Source organism: Colobus angolensis, unplaced genomic scaffold (assembly GCF_000951035.1).
Source record: "Colobus angolensis palliatus isolate OR3802 unplaced genomic scaffold, Cang.pa_1.0 Scaffold403, whole genome shotgun sequence".
NCBI classification, from domain to species: domain Eukaryota; kingdom Metazoa; phylum Chordata; class Mammalia; order Primates; family Cercopithecidae; genus Colobus; species Colobus angolensis.
In genome coordinates, this window is record NW_012117411.1 from 3158627 (window position 1) to 3175884 (window position 17258).

General features: G+C 33.6%; 1 protein-coding gene across 1 annotated transcript in view; it reads left to right on the forward strand.

The window, feature by feature from the left end:
• Positions 1 to 17258, forward strand: part of FOXP2 (forkhead box P2) — a 239519-nt gene that overhangs the window by 147518 nt on the left and 74743 nt on the right. Inside the window, exon 4 of the mRNA XM_011955953.1 lies at positions 7682 to 7756. Within this exon, the coding sequence (XP_011811343.1) occupies positions 7682 to 7756 (75 nt within the window). The remainder of the gene's footprint in view (positions 1 to 7681; positions 7757 to 17258) is intronic.

Consider the following 17258-nt stretch of genomic DNA (forward strand, 5'->3'; position numbering starts at 1 on the left):
ACACAAAATCACATTCATATGTCCATATTAGTTTTATATCAGACAGTTATCTTAATCCTGTGTTCTTCTTCATCATTAGACCATTATAAAGAATTATTTACACTACACTTTAACTTCCATTCCTTTTATGACACATTATACGTTGGTTTCTTTCCTTACTACCTGTATTAGTCTGTTCTCACACTGCTGGTAAAGACATACCTGAGACTGTGTAACTTATAAAGAAAAAGAGATTTAATGGATTCGCAGTTCCACATGCCTGGGGAGGCCTCACAATCATGGTGGAAGGCAGAGGAGGAGTAAAGGCACATCTTACATGGCATCAGGCAAGAGAGCATATGCAGGGGAACTACCTTTATACAACCATCAGATCTCGTGAGACTTATTCACTGTCATGAGAACAGTATGGGAAATACCTGCCCCCATGATTCAATTACCTCCCACCAGGTCCCTCCCATGACACATGGGGATTATGGGAACTACAATTCAAGATGAGATTTGGGTGGGGACAGAGGCAAACCACATCACTACGTTTCTGAAATAGTTCTATTGAACATCACTGACCACCTCAGAGAGCTGATTTCAATTCTCATCTCAGTAGATCCTGTCAAAACATTTGAGACTTTTGATACCACTTCTCTTAACATTCCTCTTCTTTGTGTTTTGTTGGCTTTTCCCCATGTCCTGCCTATAACTTTTTCTGTTAACTTTTATATCAGTGGTCCAAAAACTCTGGCTGCATATCTCTCAGTCACTCAGGCAGTCGTCAAATCCTCAGTAGTTAGCCAGTCCTCAAATTGTGTATCTTTTTTTCATGTCACTGCTACTGCTTTGGCACTTACCAGAAGTAAATGTCTAATGAATCTTTGGGAATCTTAGGCTGCCAGCCAATTCCAGTCTGAACCCACACCCTCATGCTTTCTACTTGTCAAAAACAAAAACAAAAAAAAACAAAAACAAAAACCAAAAAACACTACTAATTCCCGATCTGCAAAACTCTTCATAGTCCAAATCTTTCTAGCCTTGTCTCTCAGCAGCTGGCCCCATTTATAGCATACTCCTACCAAAACTATCACCTATTGTAGGCATAATACTAAACCTTTGGCATTCTCCCTTTCTTTTTTCTCACTTCTTTTTTCCAAGTAATGAATTCCTGCTCATTCCTTGGGAGCCAGCTATAAAATGCCTTCTTTCAATATGGTCAAAGTGTATTTTTTACGTCTTCAGCAAAATATTTCTCTCTAATACAGGGGCTTTAAAACTTAGGATCCATGGATAGAATTCAGGAGGTTTATGAACTTGAATGGAAGAAAAAGTATTCTTATTTTTATTCCCAATTGAAACTCAACATATTCTTCTATTAGGAATGTAGGCAACACACCACAGTATTGTTTGCAGTATCTATGACATTGTCAGCGATAGAAATTATAAAAATATTCCTGTCTCATCACAGTTGGTAAAAAATATCTAGCAATATGACCAGGTGTAGTGGCTCATACCTATAATCCCAGCACTTTGGGAGGCCAAAGTGGGAGGATCACTTGAGCCCAGGAGTTCAAGACCAGCCTGGAGTATACAGTGAGATCCTGTCTCTACAAAAATCAAAGAAAATTAGATGAGCATGGTGGTATGCACCTGTAGTCCCAGATACTTGGGAGACTGAGGTGGGAGGATTAGTTGAGCCTGGGTGGTGGATGCTGCAGTGAGCCAAGCTTGCTCCACTGCACTCCAGCCTTGGCAACAGAGCGAGGCCCTGTCTAAAAAAACAAAACAAAACAAAAAAAACCACGAAATGTTATTTGTGCCCATTACTCAAAATTGTAGTGGTTGTTATGCCTGCTATTATATCTTATTATTTAATTCATTAAAAAATAACATCAATATTTCACAAATGTAGCTTTTTAAATATTTTGGGAACTGAATCTCAGTATAATTCGTTTTTTTTCTAATGCCTTATTTTACTGCATGCAACCAATTTTTTTTTTTTTTTTTTTTCTGAGAAGGCTATTCTAGATTTTAGCAAATTGCCAAAGAGGTTCAGATACGAAAAAGAAAAACAAAACAAAACAAAAATCAGGAGTCCATGCAAATGGCACTTACCTTGTTGTATCCTAATTTACAGGACTGTTTTTTTTTTTTTTCACTCTCTTTTGGATGGAAAGACCATTTTCATTAACCTTTATATCCACATGCCTAATATAGTTTATAGCTCGTAGTAGGTACTGTAAAGTGTTGACTAAGTGAATAATGGACTAAAATAATGAAAAAATACCTGTCATGCAAATATCTTGAACAAAGGACAATATTTCTCAAAGTTTGATCATAAACCTTCTAAACCACAATAATCAAGATGCTTGTTAAAATGCATATTCCTGGACAGTACACCAGATCTTTTGAATCTGAATCTCTAGGAAAGTAGCCTGGAATACACAATCATAACAAGCTTCTCCAAAGATTATTTTACGTGCTCAAGTTTGGGAACCTGTATAGTCAGATATGTGATACACAGTAGCCTCAAAATAAGTAAATAAATAAAAGCATAACTTTTTACAAATAATTTTATCTCCCTGGACTTCCTTTCCTTCCTCAGTCCACACCATGATCTTCTCAATGTTGTACAGGTTTTGGAGTCTGTGTCACAAAAGAAAGTAAGACAATACTAACTACATCAATAATGAAAAATTTTTAGGCATGCACTTACTTAGATTTGGTCCTCTGAGATACGTAATCTCTGGTTCTTGTTGACTGACTCCGAACAAGAGAACAACTTCTGTGATCCACCTATCTGTGGAATACTCAAAACAATTTTCAAGTACGATTTCTCTTTTCTATATCTTCTCTGTCCGATCTAGGCAATTTAAAATTTGCTTTTAGAAATGGGCTGGAGAAGGATGAAGTTGTATGAATTTGCAAAGCTAAAATGTGTCATCCTGGTACAACCCACTAGCTACATTGTCCCTGGGACAGTTTCCATCAGATATGATGGATGTCCTAAAAACAAGCAACCAAATCAGCAAACACAACAAAACAGTTGGAGGGGCAGAAAGGCAAATCAGCCATTTATTTTTGTTATTGTTTTAAAGTTTGATTTGTTTTAGAACATGTGAAGAATGTTCATAGTTCTTGACTAGCTGAACATTGATTTTTTCATTTTTGCATTTTTAAAATGTAGACCACGCCTATAGCTTGGATATTTTCCCTCCAAATCTCATGTCGAAATGTAACCCCCAGTGTTGGAGGTGGTGGAGGTGGAGCCTCACGGGAGGTGTTTGGGTCATGGGAGTGGATTCCTCATGAATGTCTTGGTGCCATCCTTGTGATGGTGAGTGATCTCTCACTCTATTAGTTCCCACAGAGCTGGTTGTTAAAAAGAGTCTGGGACCTCCTTCACTCATTTCCTCTCTCACCATGTGATTTCTACACACATGTTTCTCCTTCCCCTTCTGCTATGAGTGAAAGCCACTTGAGGCCCTCACCAGATGCAGATGCTAGCACCATGCTTATTGTACAGCCTGCAGAACTATGAGCCAAATAAACCTCTTTTCTTTATTAATTACTCAGCCTCAGGTATTCTTTTATAGCAACTAAATGGACTAAGTCAACCACTATTCCATTCAGATATTGTTTTATCCTAAATATTATAAGACACTAAAGTGTTAAGCATGTTAAAGAAAAATATGAGGGTCCTTTCAACCTCAAGAAACAAATTTTATTAAATAATTTAAAATATTTTCATTTGTTAGGAAAGATCAATATATAGTATTAATACCATGTATATATTATATATTTTTCTATGAAAATTACACTTCATCAGCCTTGCAAAAAATATAGTTTTTCTTACAAGTCATTTCACCTTATCACTAAATATGGACACACCCATATTAATTTCCTGTTTTGCTGTACTAGGTTTCTAAAAGGGAAAAATGTTTCCTTACTCATATAGGAGAGTCTTTAATATGTATCATGAAGTCTACTGATAGGCTGAAAACAGATACAATGTCTTGGGAATGTTTACAACCTTTATAATACATAATAGCATTTTATATATTGTAGAAACAATAATTATTTTTATCTGAAAATTGAATACTATTTTGAAGCAATAATGACAGCTAACAAATAATAAGTATATGGCTAATAAGTGTTAAGTATATAGGTATCAGCACTGTTCTAATTACTTTACAATTGAACATATTTAATAACCCTATGATGATGTTACTTATGATCCTCTGTCTAGAGAGAGAGGACAGGAGAAGCTAAATATTTTACTCAAGGTCACACCACTAGTGAGTGTAAGATCTGAAGCTCAGCAGACTATCTCCAGAGCCAGCATTCTTATGTTCAGCACTAAATGGCTTACTCTTTATTGTTTTAAAAGAAAAATTACAATGATTCACATTTAATTGAAGAATAGATTCCTTCTGATGTTAATGTTGAAAGCCCATTCCAGTACATTGTCTGGCCTTTTCACTGTTCAAAGTTTCTTTGGTGCTTATTTGAAACAGATGCAAGACACTTAAAATATCCGTTCATATTGTGTTTCCCTGTGATTTGCTGGAGTATGTCAGGTTGCCTCCAGATCCATTTCTAAGTGACTGTCTGATTTTATTCCTCTTGCTACTTCTTTACAAACCTGCAGCTTCATGGGTCTGTTAAAGCATGGTTGATCAGAGTTTTATTGCATCTCTTACCAACATTCTGTCTCTGCCTGTCATAGAAAGCTTTAGGGAAGCCATGAGAAGAAACTGGGTAGGTTTTTCAAAGCACAATTTCTTCAACCAAGCCTGTTGGCAAGATACGATGACGGGCTAATGCTAGTGCAAAGTTTATTCTCACGTACTTTCAACTGTAGAAACTATTGTGAGTTACTTAAAAGCCTTTGCCTTTCAGTAGGTTATTTTACTTCTAAATTATTGTTCTTCAGTAAGGTTTAGATTAATTTGACTTTCTCTTTTCACAAATTTTGCCTTTTAACTCTTTATTTTTATTGGTTGTTTAACTGTTATGTTTCATAATTTTGCATGCAATGTAACAGGGACAGGGAAATGTCTCTATGAGCCCTCAGTGTTGGGGGCAGTTCTGTGTCTCCTCTTCCTATGGATAGATAAATGACAGTATCATTTTAATATGTTTTATTTCTGTCTATGGTAGCGGGAATGATTTGATAGGAGTGTTTTGGTTAGTGTTTCTGGTTGATAAAAATAAGATATATCATAGATTTTAGGGAATCAAAAAATAATGAGTATATACTGTGTACCAATCCAAATATATCATTGTTGATGAATCAAAAGGTTCTTCATGGTCTTGTTTTTTTGGGGGGGAGGTTGTTTTGTTTTGTTTTTGCTTGTTTTTTTTTTTTTTGTCAAGGTTATCCTTTTGTTAAAATTTGGGAAATATTTGCAATAGTAACTAAAGAAGATATGTTTGAAATATGGTTAGGTTTACAAAATTATGTTTCTGAGTCAGTTGAGCTAAAAATGGGGAACATTCTCACAGTAAAGCCTCAGGCAGCTTCCATCCCAAAGCTCCAGAACTAGACAAATTCTAATGAAAACCTCTTTTTAAATGAAATCCTTTTAATATTTGGCACCTGTATCCCTTAAATTACCATTTAAGGGATGGTTACATTTAAGGGATCATTACCATTAACTATGCTTTTATTCCATAGTATTTTTATTTTTATTACTGTACTTGTACATTATCTCAATAATTCCTGTTTATGTACTCCTCCAGGAGTGAGACTTATTCTCTGTATCGTCCCTTCTGACCTGACTGGGATGACAAAACTCCAGCATCCCAACATGTTTTGTTAATGCTGGAGACACAAATTATGATATTTTACTTAACTTAGGTGCTCTTGAAAGAATTTAAGGTGATGTTGCTTATTTATAGAGTTTAATTTTCAGTATTAAATATAAACAGTGTCACGGCAGATTTGGAGTTATTGTGACAATCACTTTTTTATGTAGATGAGTGTCTATCTGAGGGCTTTACTGGTGTTAATCTGGTTTACTGTTATGGTATGGAATAGCATTTCATTTTTTAAGGATGCTTATGACCTTGTTAAATAGCAGTCCAAAACTCATGTGGCTTGTTTTGATTTTAACCAAAGTTACAGCTGCCTAGCTGTAAAGCAGTCAGTTTCTCTTATTATGACTAGTTCTTCAACTTGTACTGTTTTAAATTGCCTGCAATTAGCATATTTCAACCTTATTTTTAGGTTTAAATTGCAGTGTGAGAGAGTACTCTCCTCTTAGCTAATTAGTGCTATCAAGGAACAGTAGGTTACCTCATTAGTACCATGTGCATTTAATTAAAGAAGAGAAAATTGGAGTTAACCTCATAGTTAATATTTTCACAGAGTGCTACAATGCCAACACCTTCAATTGGAGTCACACCCCTGTGTGTCTAATTATGCACTGGTGCCAAATAAGGTTACCAAGGGTAGCACAAGGCTGTTGACAAAATAATTTAGATGAAAATGTATTTGTTGGATTCTGACAGCAAAATATAACTTGAACATTTTCCCCCCAGTCTTCATCTGCTAGCATCAGGTGACATACTTCATCCTAAGAAACAGAGGGAAAAGGATATTTTGGAAGCCATTTTTCCTGTTTGAATTAATATTGTTCTTATCTTCAAGAAAATGGCATGTAGTCATGTAAAGCATATACAATCCATTTCTTAAACAGAACCTCTGAACTTCATAGATGTATTTGAAAAGAATTATTTATAAGATGTAATATTTACATGCATCAAACCACTACAAATACTCCCTGACACCCTTAACACATCCCTCCTTGCTTTTCTTCTTTCCTGGTATAGTTATAATTTCCCTTGTGTATCTTATGAATGGGGATCGTCCTTTCATATCATACATGAAGTCTAAGGATGTGTTGTCACATGGTCTATTCAAATGCAGTGTAATCCTTTTGCCCTTCAGACAAAATCTTTGAAATGTCTAATGCTACTTAGGTAAAAAATGACATTCCATGTCATTTATCAATAAATAATCACTTTGCTTTTACAGATAAAAATGCAAACTATACATTTGAGTATATAGAGTAGTTTTCAATGCAAATGGTACAATTCAACAGGTTTTAACAGATATTATCGAGGTTGGTTGCACAGTCTTAGATACATTTTAGTGGCAATAATTTTTATATAATAATGCATAACCACAGCAGTTTATTTAAAGAAATTATTGTGATTGTTCTCACATGACATGGTAGGACAGGATTTATGTTCATTTGTACTGGTTACAATTGATTACAAGTCAGAACTTTTTCAAAATTAGAGTTGATTACATTTTAAGAACAAATAACATCCCATACACCAAAACTGCAGTGCCATTTAAATATATAGGAGTATCTATGATTCTTAGCTTACAAGTGGGAAGTAAGGTTCCTACGGCAGTATCATGGTACATAATCAGTGGATTTTTTCGTTATGGGTTAATTTATTATGATCCAAATATTCAACTTCCCATCTGCCAAATTATTTCTGTTTTTAAAATCTATACTAGTTAACTGTGAGACAATGATGGAATATTCTTCCCTATTTTGACCTACCAAGGTGATAATCCCAAAAAATGATTTTTAAAAATGACAATGTACATTATTAGCATAAGCCTTAAGATTGAAAAAAAAAAAAGCCAACTCCTGATTCTCTTTGTTTAACCTAGGAATTGCTTCCAGAAACAAAATTATGTATCTGTGGCCACTCTTCTGGTGATGGGCATCCTCACAACACATTTGCAGTAAGTTACACTGGGCAATTAGAAATTCAGCTACTAAGCACAAGGCCATGGACCCAGTCCCACTGAATAGATTATATGTGGTTTTCTATAGCCAATCCCTTCCATTGGTGCAGATAATCAAGATACGACTAATGTTAAGATACAGATGTAATTAGTTGATTTTTTCTTACTTCTTTTGTTCTCAATTATGTTTCACTAGATATACAGTTCACAGTTTCTGTGAGTTGAATACCTTAAATATATAAAGCTTTTAACACCATTATACTTTTCTTGAACTTTTAGGAATAATTTGATGAGAGAGTGCTGATATGCAGAAAATAAGTGGACATAGATTATGGGTTGATTCAATGCATATTTTAGAACAAAATTGCTGTTCCATGTTCTTCAAGTTGTCATATAAATATACCAAGGCCTTTTTAACAGAGTCTGCCACTAGAGTGTAACTTGTCACTTTGGACTGCAATATTTGGTGAAAATTGCTTATGTGGCCCAATTCACATACCAGTCATCCTTGGAAATGAATAGTAATCCTCAAGTCTCCATTCAAGAACTTTTAAATAAAACAACTTCATGTTTCTATTCAGCATAAATTCTACCTGCATTCTTAAGAAATCTTGAAATATATAAGTCATGTATTTTCACGTATAGTCAGCTCCTCACATTCATGGGTTCTGTATCTGTGGGTTCAACGAACCACAGATCCAGAATATATGGGGAAAAAATGGATGGTTGCATCTGTACTCAAAATGCTCATACATTTTTCTTCCTTATCATTATTCCCCAAAGAAAACAGTGTAACAACTGTTTATACAGCATTTATTTTATATTAAGTATTATAAGCAAGCTAGAAATGATTTAAATTATACAGGAGGATGTGCATAGGTTGTATGTAAATAGTACAACATTTCATATAAGGGACTTGAGCAATTATGGATTTTGGTATCTATGTGTGTCCAGTACCCCACACATACCAAAGGACTAGTCTACACAACTTTTGCTTGTTTCCTTAAGAACTGATGTATTTATTTAGGCTTAATGGGCTAGAGTATTTCTAAATTGACTCAGCCAAAATTTATTTACTTTTTACTACTCTGTACGTAATATTTTCTAATTATAATTGATAAAAAAACAACAAAATTAATACTCGTAAGCAGTCAATGTTTTCTTTAATGAAGAAGAAATATCTATTTCATATTTGGTTAAAAAGAAAATGTTTTCAATAAAAATCATGTCAAATTAATGAGAGGATATTTATGAAAAATATGAAACTTTTAAAAATGTTAGTTGCAATACAAAAATAAACTCAAAAGTGGAAGCAGCAATAACATATCCTATTCTATAGAAATAGTGAATGTCAAAAAAAAAAAGAAATAGTGAATGTCGAGGATGAGTAATATATGTTATATATGCAGGGTTCAGAGAGATCTGAAATTACCTGGTTTGTGGTCTCAGTCACTTTAATCCTATAGTATTTGGTCCCCCTAAGCCTTTTTGTAACACCATTTGAAAGCAAAATAGCAAAAATTTTAAAATTGTGGTAAGTTTTGCTGATGTGATGTAATTAAGTTTATGTGAAAGATTAAAATAATCTTAATTTCTAAGTATTCTCTGCATATTTTAAAGGAAGATAAATTTTAGGTAAACATCAAGTGCAATTATATACTTTAACTTAATAAAGAAAATTAACTTCAAAATTACTTTTTAAAATAGTGCATTAAAAATGGGACAGTTTTCCTAATTAGTAACACTTTTTCCTAAAATAATCCCAATGGAAAAATTGTTTTTATCAGGCTGAAGAGTTAACTTGCTTAACTGCTAATAGTGTTTGTTCTTTATCTAAAACTACTTCTACCATTTAAAATAAATCTCTATTCTACTGATGAGAGAAAAGAAATCTATAGCATCAAATCTTTATATTTTCACTGACATATTTTCAGAATGAAAATGAGACATGGAGAATTAAAATGATTCACCAGAGGCCATGTAATTTCTCAATGGTAAGGCTGAATTTCTATCCCAAGTTTGTGATGACCAGTGTATTGATCTTTCCAAAAGTATCCCAAATTGTTCTTGACTGCCTTGAGTGCAGTGTTGAGTAGAAGTCTGAGGTTCTTCCATATGTCTGAGACTGCACCTCATCTCTCAGATCGAAAGAGCACCAGGATGAGTTAGTGAGGTCTGGTATGGCTGGTGGAGAAGGAGGAGCATAGTAGTGCATTTGTCATCAGATGTTTGCCATCTCCTTAGTGTGCCAGTTTAATACTTCATATTGGCCATTGGGTGACTTTACAAATGGGGCTTTTTGGCTTCACAACACAAGGAAAATATTATTTAAGTAATATTAACTGCTTAATTTCCTTTATTGATTACCTTATATATAAACTTCAGTGTGCTAAAATGGCTACATAATGTGATTTAAAATCAATATGCTAACCAGAACAAATACTATATTATTCATAGTTGACAATTGCTATGTGATGGACATGGTTCTCTTTTAGTATTCATTGCATTTATAAGTACCAATATGCCAGAGTGGTAGTCTGGAATACCGTAAGAATACTGGTGGGCTAAAAGGAAGAAAGAGGTCAAAAGGATCAATGGGGCACCTAGAGCCTGCCATATTTTTTCATCACTATGTAACTGACATTTATAATGAATTGTGAATTATTACAATAGCTTTCAAATTTTAAGATACCCTACATAATGCCTATTAAGGTGTTAATTTAATGTCACACATATTATTTCCATGGTTGGTCAGCCTTCATACACACACATACAAGCCAAAATTTTCAGGCACGTGTTCCAAATTGGTGGATTAAATTAATTTTTGCTCTTCCTATCACACCCAATTCACTTAAAAAATAAAAAATCGCTTAAGTTTATTAACAAGCCTAAAATAAAGTGCCAAAAATTGCAGGGAGAAAAAGTCACTTACATAACCAAATGAAGGTTAAAGCCCAAATTATCTCAAGGAAATAATATTACATATTTGATATTAAACAGGGGTCAAAAGCTCTTCACCATACCATCCTTTTTCAGATATAATTGTATCAATTTACTAGCAAAATGTGCAATAAAAATGTATTTTCATAGGGTCTTTTCTGGTGTCTTGGTTTATCGACAACCATCAAACATTGGCCATTCCCTGAGTATTGTACTTCCCTATTATCACATTGTTGAACAGTAGTGATATTTTAATGTACTCACTAATAAATTGTGTTTAATGTGCCTCTATCAATTCATTGCAATACTGGGCAGTAATTGTGTGCACTTGTCTTTATGTGAAAATTGTTATTCTACATTTTATCTACTTCTTGTATTTAAAGAAATATTTGGGCTCCTTTGGTTTTATATTTACTATTCTAAGAGTAACAATATAATGTCCTTACTATAACTTTGAATTTAATAGATAAAAAAGCATTAATTTCTGACTTTAAAAAACAAGGATATCAGAGCAAGAGAGCTTCATTGTTAGAGAATGCTTTTCATTGCTCGCTTTTCACATTCAGTTTTTTCAGATAGTGTCTAGTTTAATCTAAAAAAAAAAAACTTCACTTATTTTACTTTTCTTTCAAACTTCAGTACTAGAATACATGCCTTTCTTTTTTTCCTGATGTATCAAACAGCTTTACAAATGACTAACTCTGCCAAGATTCTAAATTTCACAGTCTTTGGCTTCCTTACAAGATAGTAACCCAAGTTAATTCACTACTCTCTAACTATGCCCTGTTGGCACCTCATCTGCCTGAATGACCTCATTAACACCTATCTGCAAGTAATCTTATTGTTAGTCTTGCCTACAGGTTTTTACACCTAAGTGAATACTATTTTACATAGGATTCTGCCAGTTAGTTCTAACTGAAAAGGCAATTATGTGGAATGCTTAGGGTCTTTGTCTTTGGTTCTTATTTTTAAAACCTTTATCATTGAGCCAGTTGAATCTTTTGATGAACAAAATATCTTGTACCTATAATCTGAAAATGAAGCTTGCCTGGCCTTGGTATAACTGCTTTATTTTCCATTCAAACTAAATTACATTGGCCACATTTGACCTTTCTCCCTACAGGTCTTTACTATGATTATCTCCTGAATGGTTCATGTTTAATGGGGATGCTGGATTGGAAGAAATAAGAAGACAGGGATAGTGATGCTTTTTAAAATATCTTTTTATTTGTGTTCCAAATTCATCTCTCTCTTGAGGCTTTACATAAATCTTACACAGCACCAAATAATCCACACTGTGGGCTGTACAGTCAGCTTTCTGGTTTGATAATTGGGCCAGTTTCTTAACTTTGCTTTGCTTCACGTTCTCAGTCTGTAAAATTATAACAATAATACTACCTACCTCATAAGGTGGTAATGGGAATTAAATATGATAACCCTAAAAAGTACTTACTATGATGACTAACACACAGTAAACATGCAATAGATGTTGAGTTAGTATCTGTAATAGCATCAATATACTCTTGCTTGAACGAAAGAGGCAATTCTGTTGGATGTAAATGTAAGTGTATTTTTGGTATTAACACTAAAAGGGGCATTGGGCATTGTACCTTGGGTCATGGCCAAGACAGATGACAGTGTTACCCACTGAGAGGAGTCTTTATATTAATCAATTTAAGTTGAACACTGACTTACTCACTCACACAAAAATAGTGTTATCCAAATGCTTTCTGATTTGTTAAGTGGAAGACAGCTAAGTGGGAGAGACAGAACTCTGCCTCACCAGACCTAAATGATGCCTGGCAGCCAAGAAGAATCATAGCTAAAATATGTAAGGAAAAGTGATTGTTCCCCAGTAGTCTGTATCCAGCTAGAGCACATGAAGCTGCAAAGTTAGGAAATGCATGCAGCAATGTTGAATTACCTCTTTTTTTTTCTTCCTTCCTATATTATAAACATATTAGCAGAGAGTAACCTGAAGTTAAAGATAAATTACTACTTATTAGTGTTGATAGTTTTAACTAACATGCTGAAAACAATGAACCAAGGATAATGTTGCAGTAAATTTCTTCACAGTACCCTTTTTATAAAAGCTGTTTACAGTATTTAACTCTTTGCATTTGTATAAAGATGTGTGGTGTACCCTTGAATTTATTGTTTTACTGTGTTTATTTTGAGTAGTTTTTATTGATTATTACGACGGTATTCATACTATGGCCCTTCGGTAAGAAATAAACTTGAGATAATGAAATGTTTCAAACACTTGCATTATAGATTATTTTGTTAATGCCATAAATATAGGGACCTTGTTTAGGGTTACTGTTGAAAACATTCCAGATACTGTATCCATCTTTTTTGTTTTTAAAGCCTTGGCTGACATTTGTAAGCAATTTCTTGATTAATCTTTTTTACCCTACTGTAACTCAAGATATTAGTAATTATCTGTACACACCTCTCTCAGCTGAAAGGTAAGCTCCCTGAGCTCAGTTTGTTCTAGAAACATCTCCTGAGTGGTTGCCCCTCACCTTCTATTTCATTGTAATATTTGAGATCGCCAAGAATTCTCTTGATGTTGGTTCCAAGAAGGGCCAGTAGCAGAGATTTTTCAATGGAGGATCCTCTTTGAAATTTATAACGAATAATTTACTCCCCTTGATGATTCACCAAAGCATTAGTGTGGCAGAAATTGGGGGCTGATGAAAGGATTATTTATTTAGTTACTGGTTTTGTTGTTGTTAATATATTTTTCATCAAATAAATTGATACACACACTAGAATACATATGTGGCAATAATAGGCATTTATGGTGCTTATTAGGACAGACCATATTTTTCTTTTCACATTTTAAAGTTATTTGTAATAAGCTATTAGTGATAGACTCTACAAATTTGAAATATAATTGGCATTAACTTCCAACAGTTTTCTCTATAGTTTTTGCATATTTCTAAGCATCACTTAAGAAAATGTGTATTCTGTATTATTTGTATTTCTGTTCCCTATTTCCACATCATCTTATTTTAGCATAACTGAAAGTTGTAGAAAATGCTTTGTCATTTTAGTGTACAAATTTTCAGAATTGTGCACATACACATACAAACATACATCCATGCATACACATATCTAAGCAATTAATAAAAGAGTGTGCATGTGTTTTTATTCAGTTCTATGTGTAGTTCATTTTTCTTTTTATTGAAGTTACATGTTTTAGATTTGTAATTTTCATTAGACGAATGAATTGTTTGTTATGCATAGGATTAAAAAATTATGGAACCAAATGTTTGTAACTGGCATAGGTTGTGCAGTACTGTATTTACTTTAAAAATATTTCTAAATAACTGGATTTTTAAATATAAATTTCAATACATAGGATGTCAGGTTAAGCAGCACAGGACTTCCATCGACATTAAAACTTAAACCTGAAAACAACAACAACAAAACTTAAACCTGGAACTACATGCTGTACTTTAACAATGGAGTTCAGAAAGTCTACTATCACTGGAGTTTTGTTATGCTATAATAACTTCATGCATCGGACAATTTAGATGAAATTGCACTTGTTTACTTTCAAATAATCCTATTGTTTATCATAACGATAAATTTTATGCAAATAGACTCATACTGTTAATCAGATAAAGTCTTATACCAAGTTAGAGAATGCAAAATTGAACTTCTAAAATACTTAGCATCAAGAACAGTTTGTAATGCTCAGGCTCTCAAAATCATTCTCCTTAGCTCCTTTCCATGAAGTCATGATTTCTTTTCCACCAGACTTCCTCCTGATCTCTCTTAAGAGAGATATTGTGAGATATTTTACAATATTGGAAGAAACCATCTACTCTTCAGATCGACAGTACTAGTTACAACATTATACTTCAGACTACATATATTATATATTTAATATTTTATGAATAATGCTTGAATAATTTTAATTTAGAATTTTACATGTAGAATATTTAGTCTCGCATACAACAGACAATATAGAATGAGGGTAAGAAACTTCATCATAAGAGATTATAATAAAGGGGAGGCATCAAGCAAACATCTCAGAGATAAATTATCATTATATTAAGCATAATTCATAAATTCACAGAGAGTTGTGCAATCGTAGAGGGAAAGTGTTACCAAAATGAGGTCCTCAGAATTGAATAAACAAGCTTAAAAGTTTAGGAATTCAATATTTCTAGAGTGTCATATACATATATCTAAAGAATATTTTCTAGTGTGTAGATCATTATTACAAAATTAAGATAAGACAATTAATATGAATAGCAAATGTACTGTTATTTTATCCCTATTTCCTTCCCCATCCTTGTTGCCTGTAAGTTGTAGGTATAAGAGATTATGTCTCTTAAACTCTTCTATATTGAGGCTAGAAAACATACTTTTTTTGCGTATCTGCTGTTTTATATTACCTGAGTAGACACTGCTATTTTGGAAGGGTTGTGCCCTGTTACTACATTGCCAAATTGCCAAAATTCAAAGGAAGGGATGTCTGCTTAACATCTATTTTCATCCTATATGAACTGATAGTGTATTATAGCTAAAAGGGGTCTTATAGTTCATCTAATTCAACTCCTTTATTTTATAATTGAAAAAAAGTGTTAAAGAATCAAAGTGACTTCCTTAATATCTCCCCATTATTAATTGAATTCAGGAGGGAGCTACTGATGATCTGACAGTTCTTTAGTCTTGACTCATGGTTCATATGTATTAATTTTGCCAGGCCGTTTATTTTAGTTTTATTTCTATGTATCTGTCAAATTAGGAAATCAATCTGTTTTTCCAAATGTTGCTAATCACATTTACCTATGCAAAAGTTTTAAAAACCAGATGGATATCATGATCACTTATGAAATTACCATTCATATTCCTTGACTACATGTGGTTTGTTGAGGACACTTTTACGGTGTCAGTCAGATCTATGAGATTGTTTCATTTATAGGTCTGGGTTTTAGAAAAGGAAAATTTAAGGTTCCTCAATGATTTCCTCAGAAATGTTTTAGAGTGAATTGTGAAATTCCAGACTGTAGATTTATTGCTTATGTTATTTTATTAGGACTTCAGCTAGGAGAAAAAAGGCACTTAAAAAACATATATAAGACAATAGAAATTTAGTTTCTAATTGTTAAAAGAATAAGCCTAATGGTTACCAAGCCTTAATCCTTTACATTTTCTCTTTATTTAGACTCTACATTCAAGAGGGATCAATTGCTTTATAGAAAGGACCAAAATCTGAGGGTTTCCCAGACTTTTCCAGTTGTTTGTTCACTATTCGTCAAATAAATATGTATTAACAATTAAAAATAAGTAGTTAGTGGATCTGTTGTGCCATCCTGATCTTGGAATTCTAAGAAATGGAAGTAAGACAATACTTTTAAGTCTGATATTTAAATATTGGACACTCAATATATAAAGCCCAGGATAGATGCTTGGATTGATCAGGTAAAGATACTGAGTTCATAACATAAAATTTGTATCCCGTAAAATATATTCATAGCACTAATGATAGAAATGGGTACAGCGGTTACGGAATTCTTTTGAGAAATTGTGATTCTAGATCAGTCCTAGATAAGTATCTGGGACCTATCAATTCTACCGTTGTTAATTAGCGCATGCAATTTTGTTACTGTGACTGTCTCCCACCCCAAACTGGGCTCTTCTCTTTCCCTACCTTCTGCTGCTGTTCTCAGACACATACCATATTCCATTTTTTTTTCTGTCCGCCAGTAGACTGTTTCCTTTTCTTCCCTGTGTATCCATTTCTACTTGTCATGCAAGCCCCAACTCAGTTACTGTTGCACATGAATGCTTTTTCACCAACACAGTTCACATGGATTAATTCCTTTTTCAATATTGTGTATCATACTTGTCTAACTCTTAACTCACACTTTTGGAATTATTCTTGCATAGCTTCCTTGATCCTCAGTTCCATTCAACACATATTCACTGAGCATATACTATGGATGACTCATGTTGCTAAGCAGTCTTTTCAGTAAAATGATGAGTTATCGGCTGTATTTGAGACATTTAGATTATGAAAATGGGATATACATAACTTAGGACTCGAAAACTCTATGCGCTCTAAGGAGAGATTCAATCATACTGAGGAATTAAAAATAAGTAGATAGGAGAGGTTTATTTTAGGTAAAATTTTTGGTTTTGTTTTTGTTTTTTTAAATCTTATTGGCATATGTAGCCTCTGATTGTATGGACTAATGCCAGAATTTGAAATGTTAAGTGCCTTTTTAAAAGGACCTTAAATATTCTGTAAGATTTTGAGTAAGGAAGTAGATGTAACATAAATAGACCATCCTACTTATGATATCCTTAGAGCAATAGAAAGCAGTCACTGAAATGAGAAAAAATATTGGAGTCTATGTGTCCAATTAAAGTGTGTTGTTAGAAAAACAAACTATCGTCATCTTAACTAGGGGAAGGACAGGAGAAGGAAATAAGACAGATTTAAGAAAGAAGGCTGGGCACAGTGGCTCACGCCTGTAATCCCAGCACTTTGGGAGGCTGAGGCAGGTGGATCACCTGAGGTCAGGAGTTTGAGACT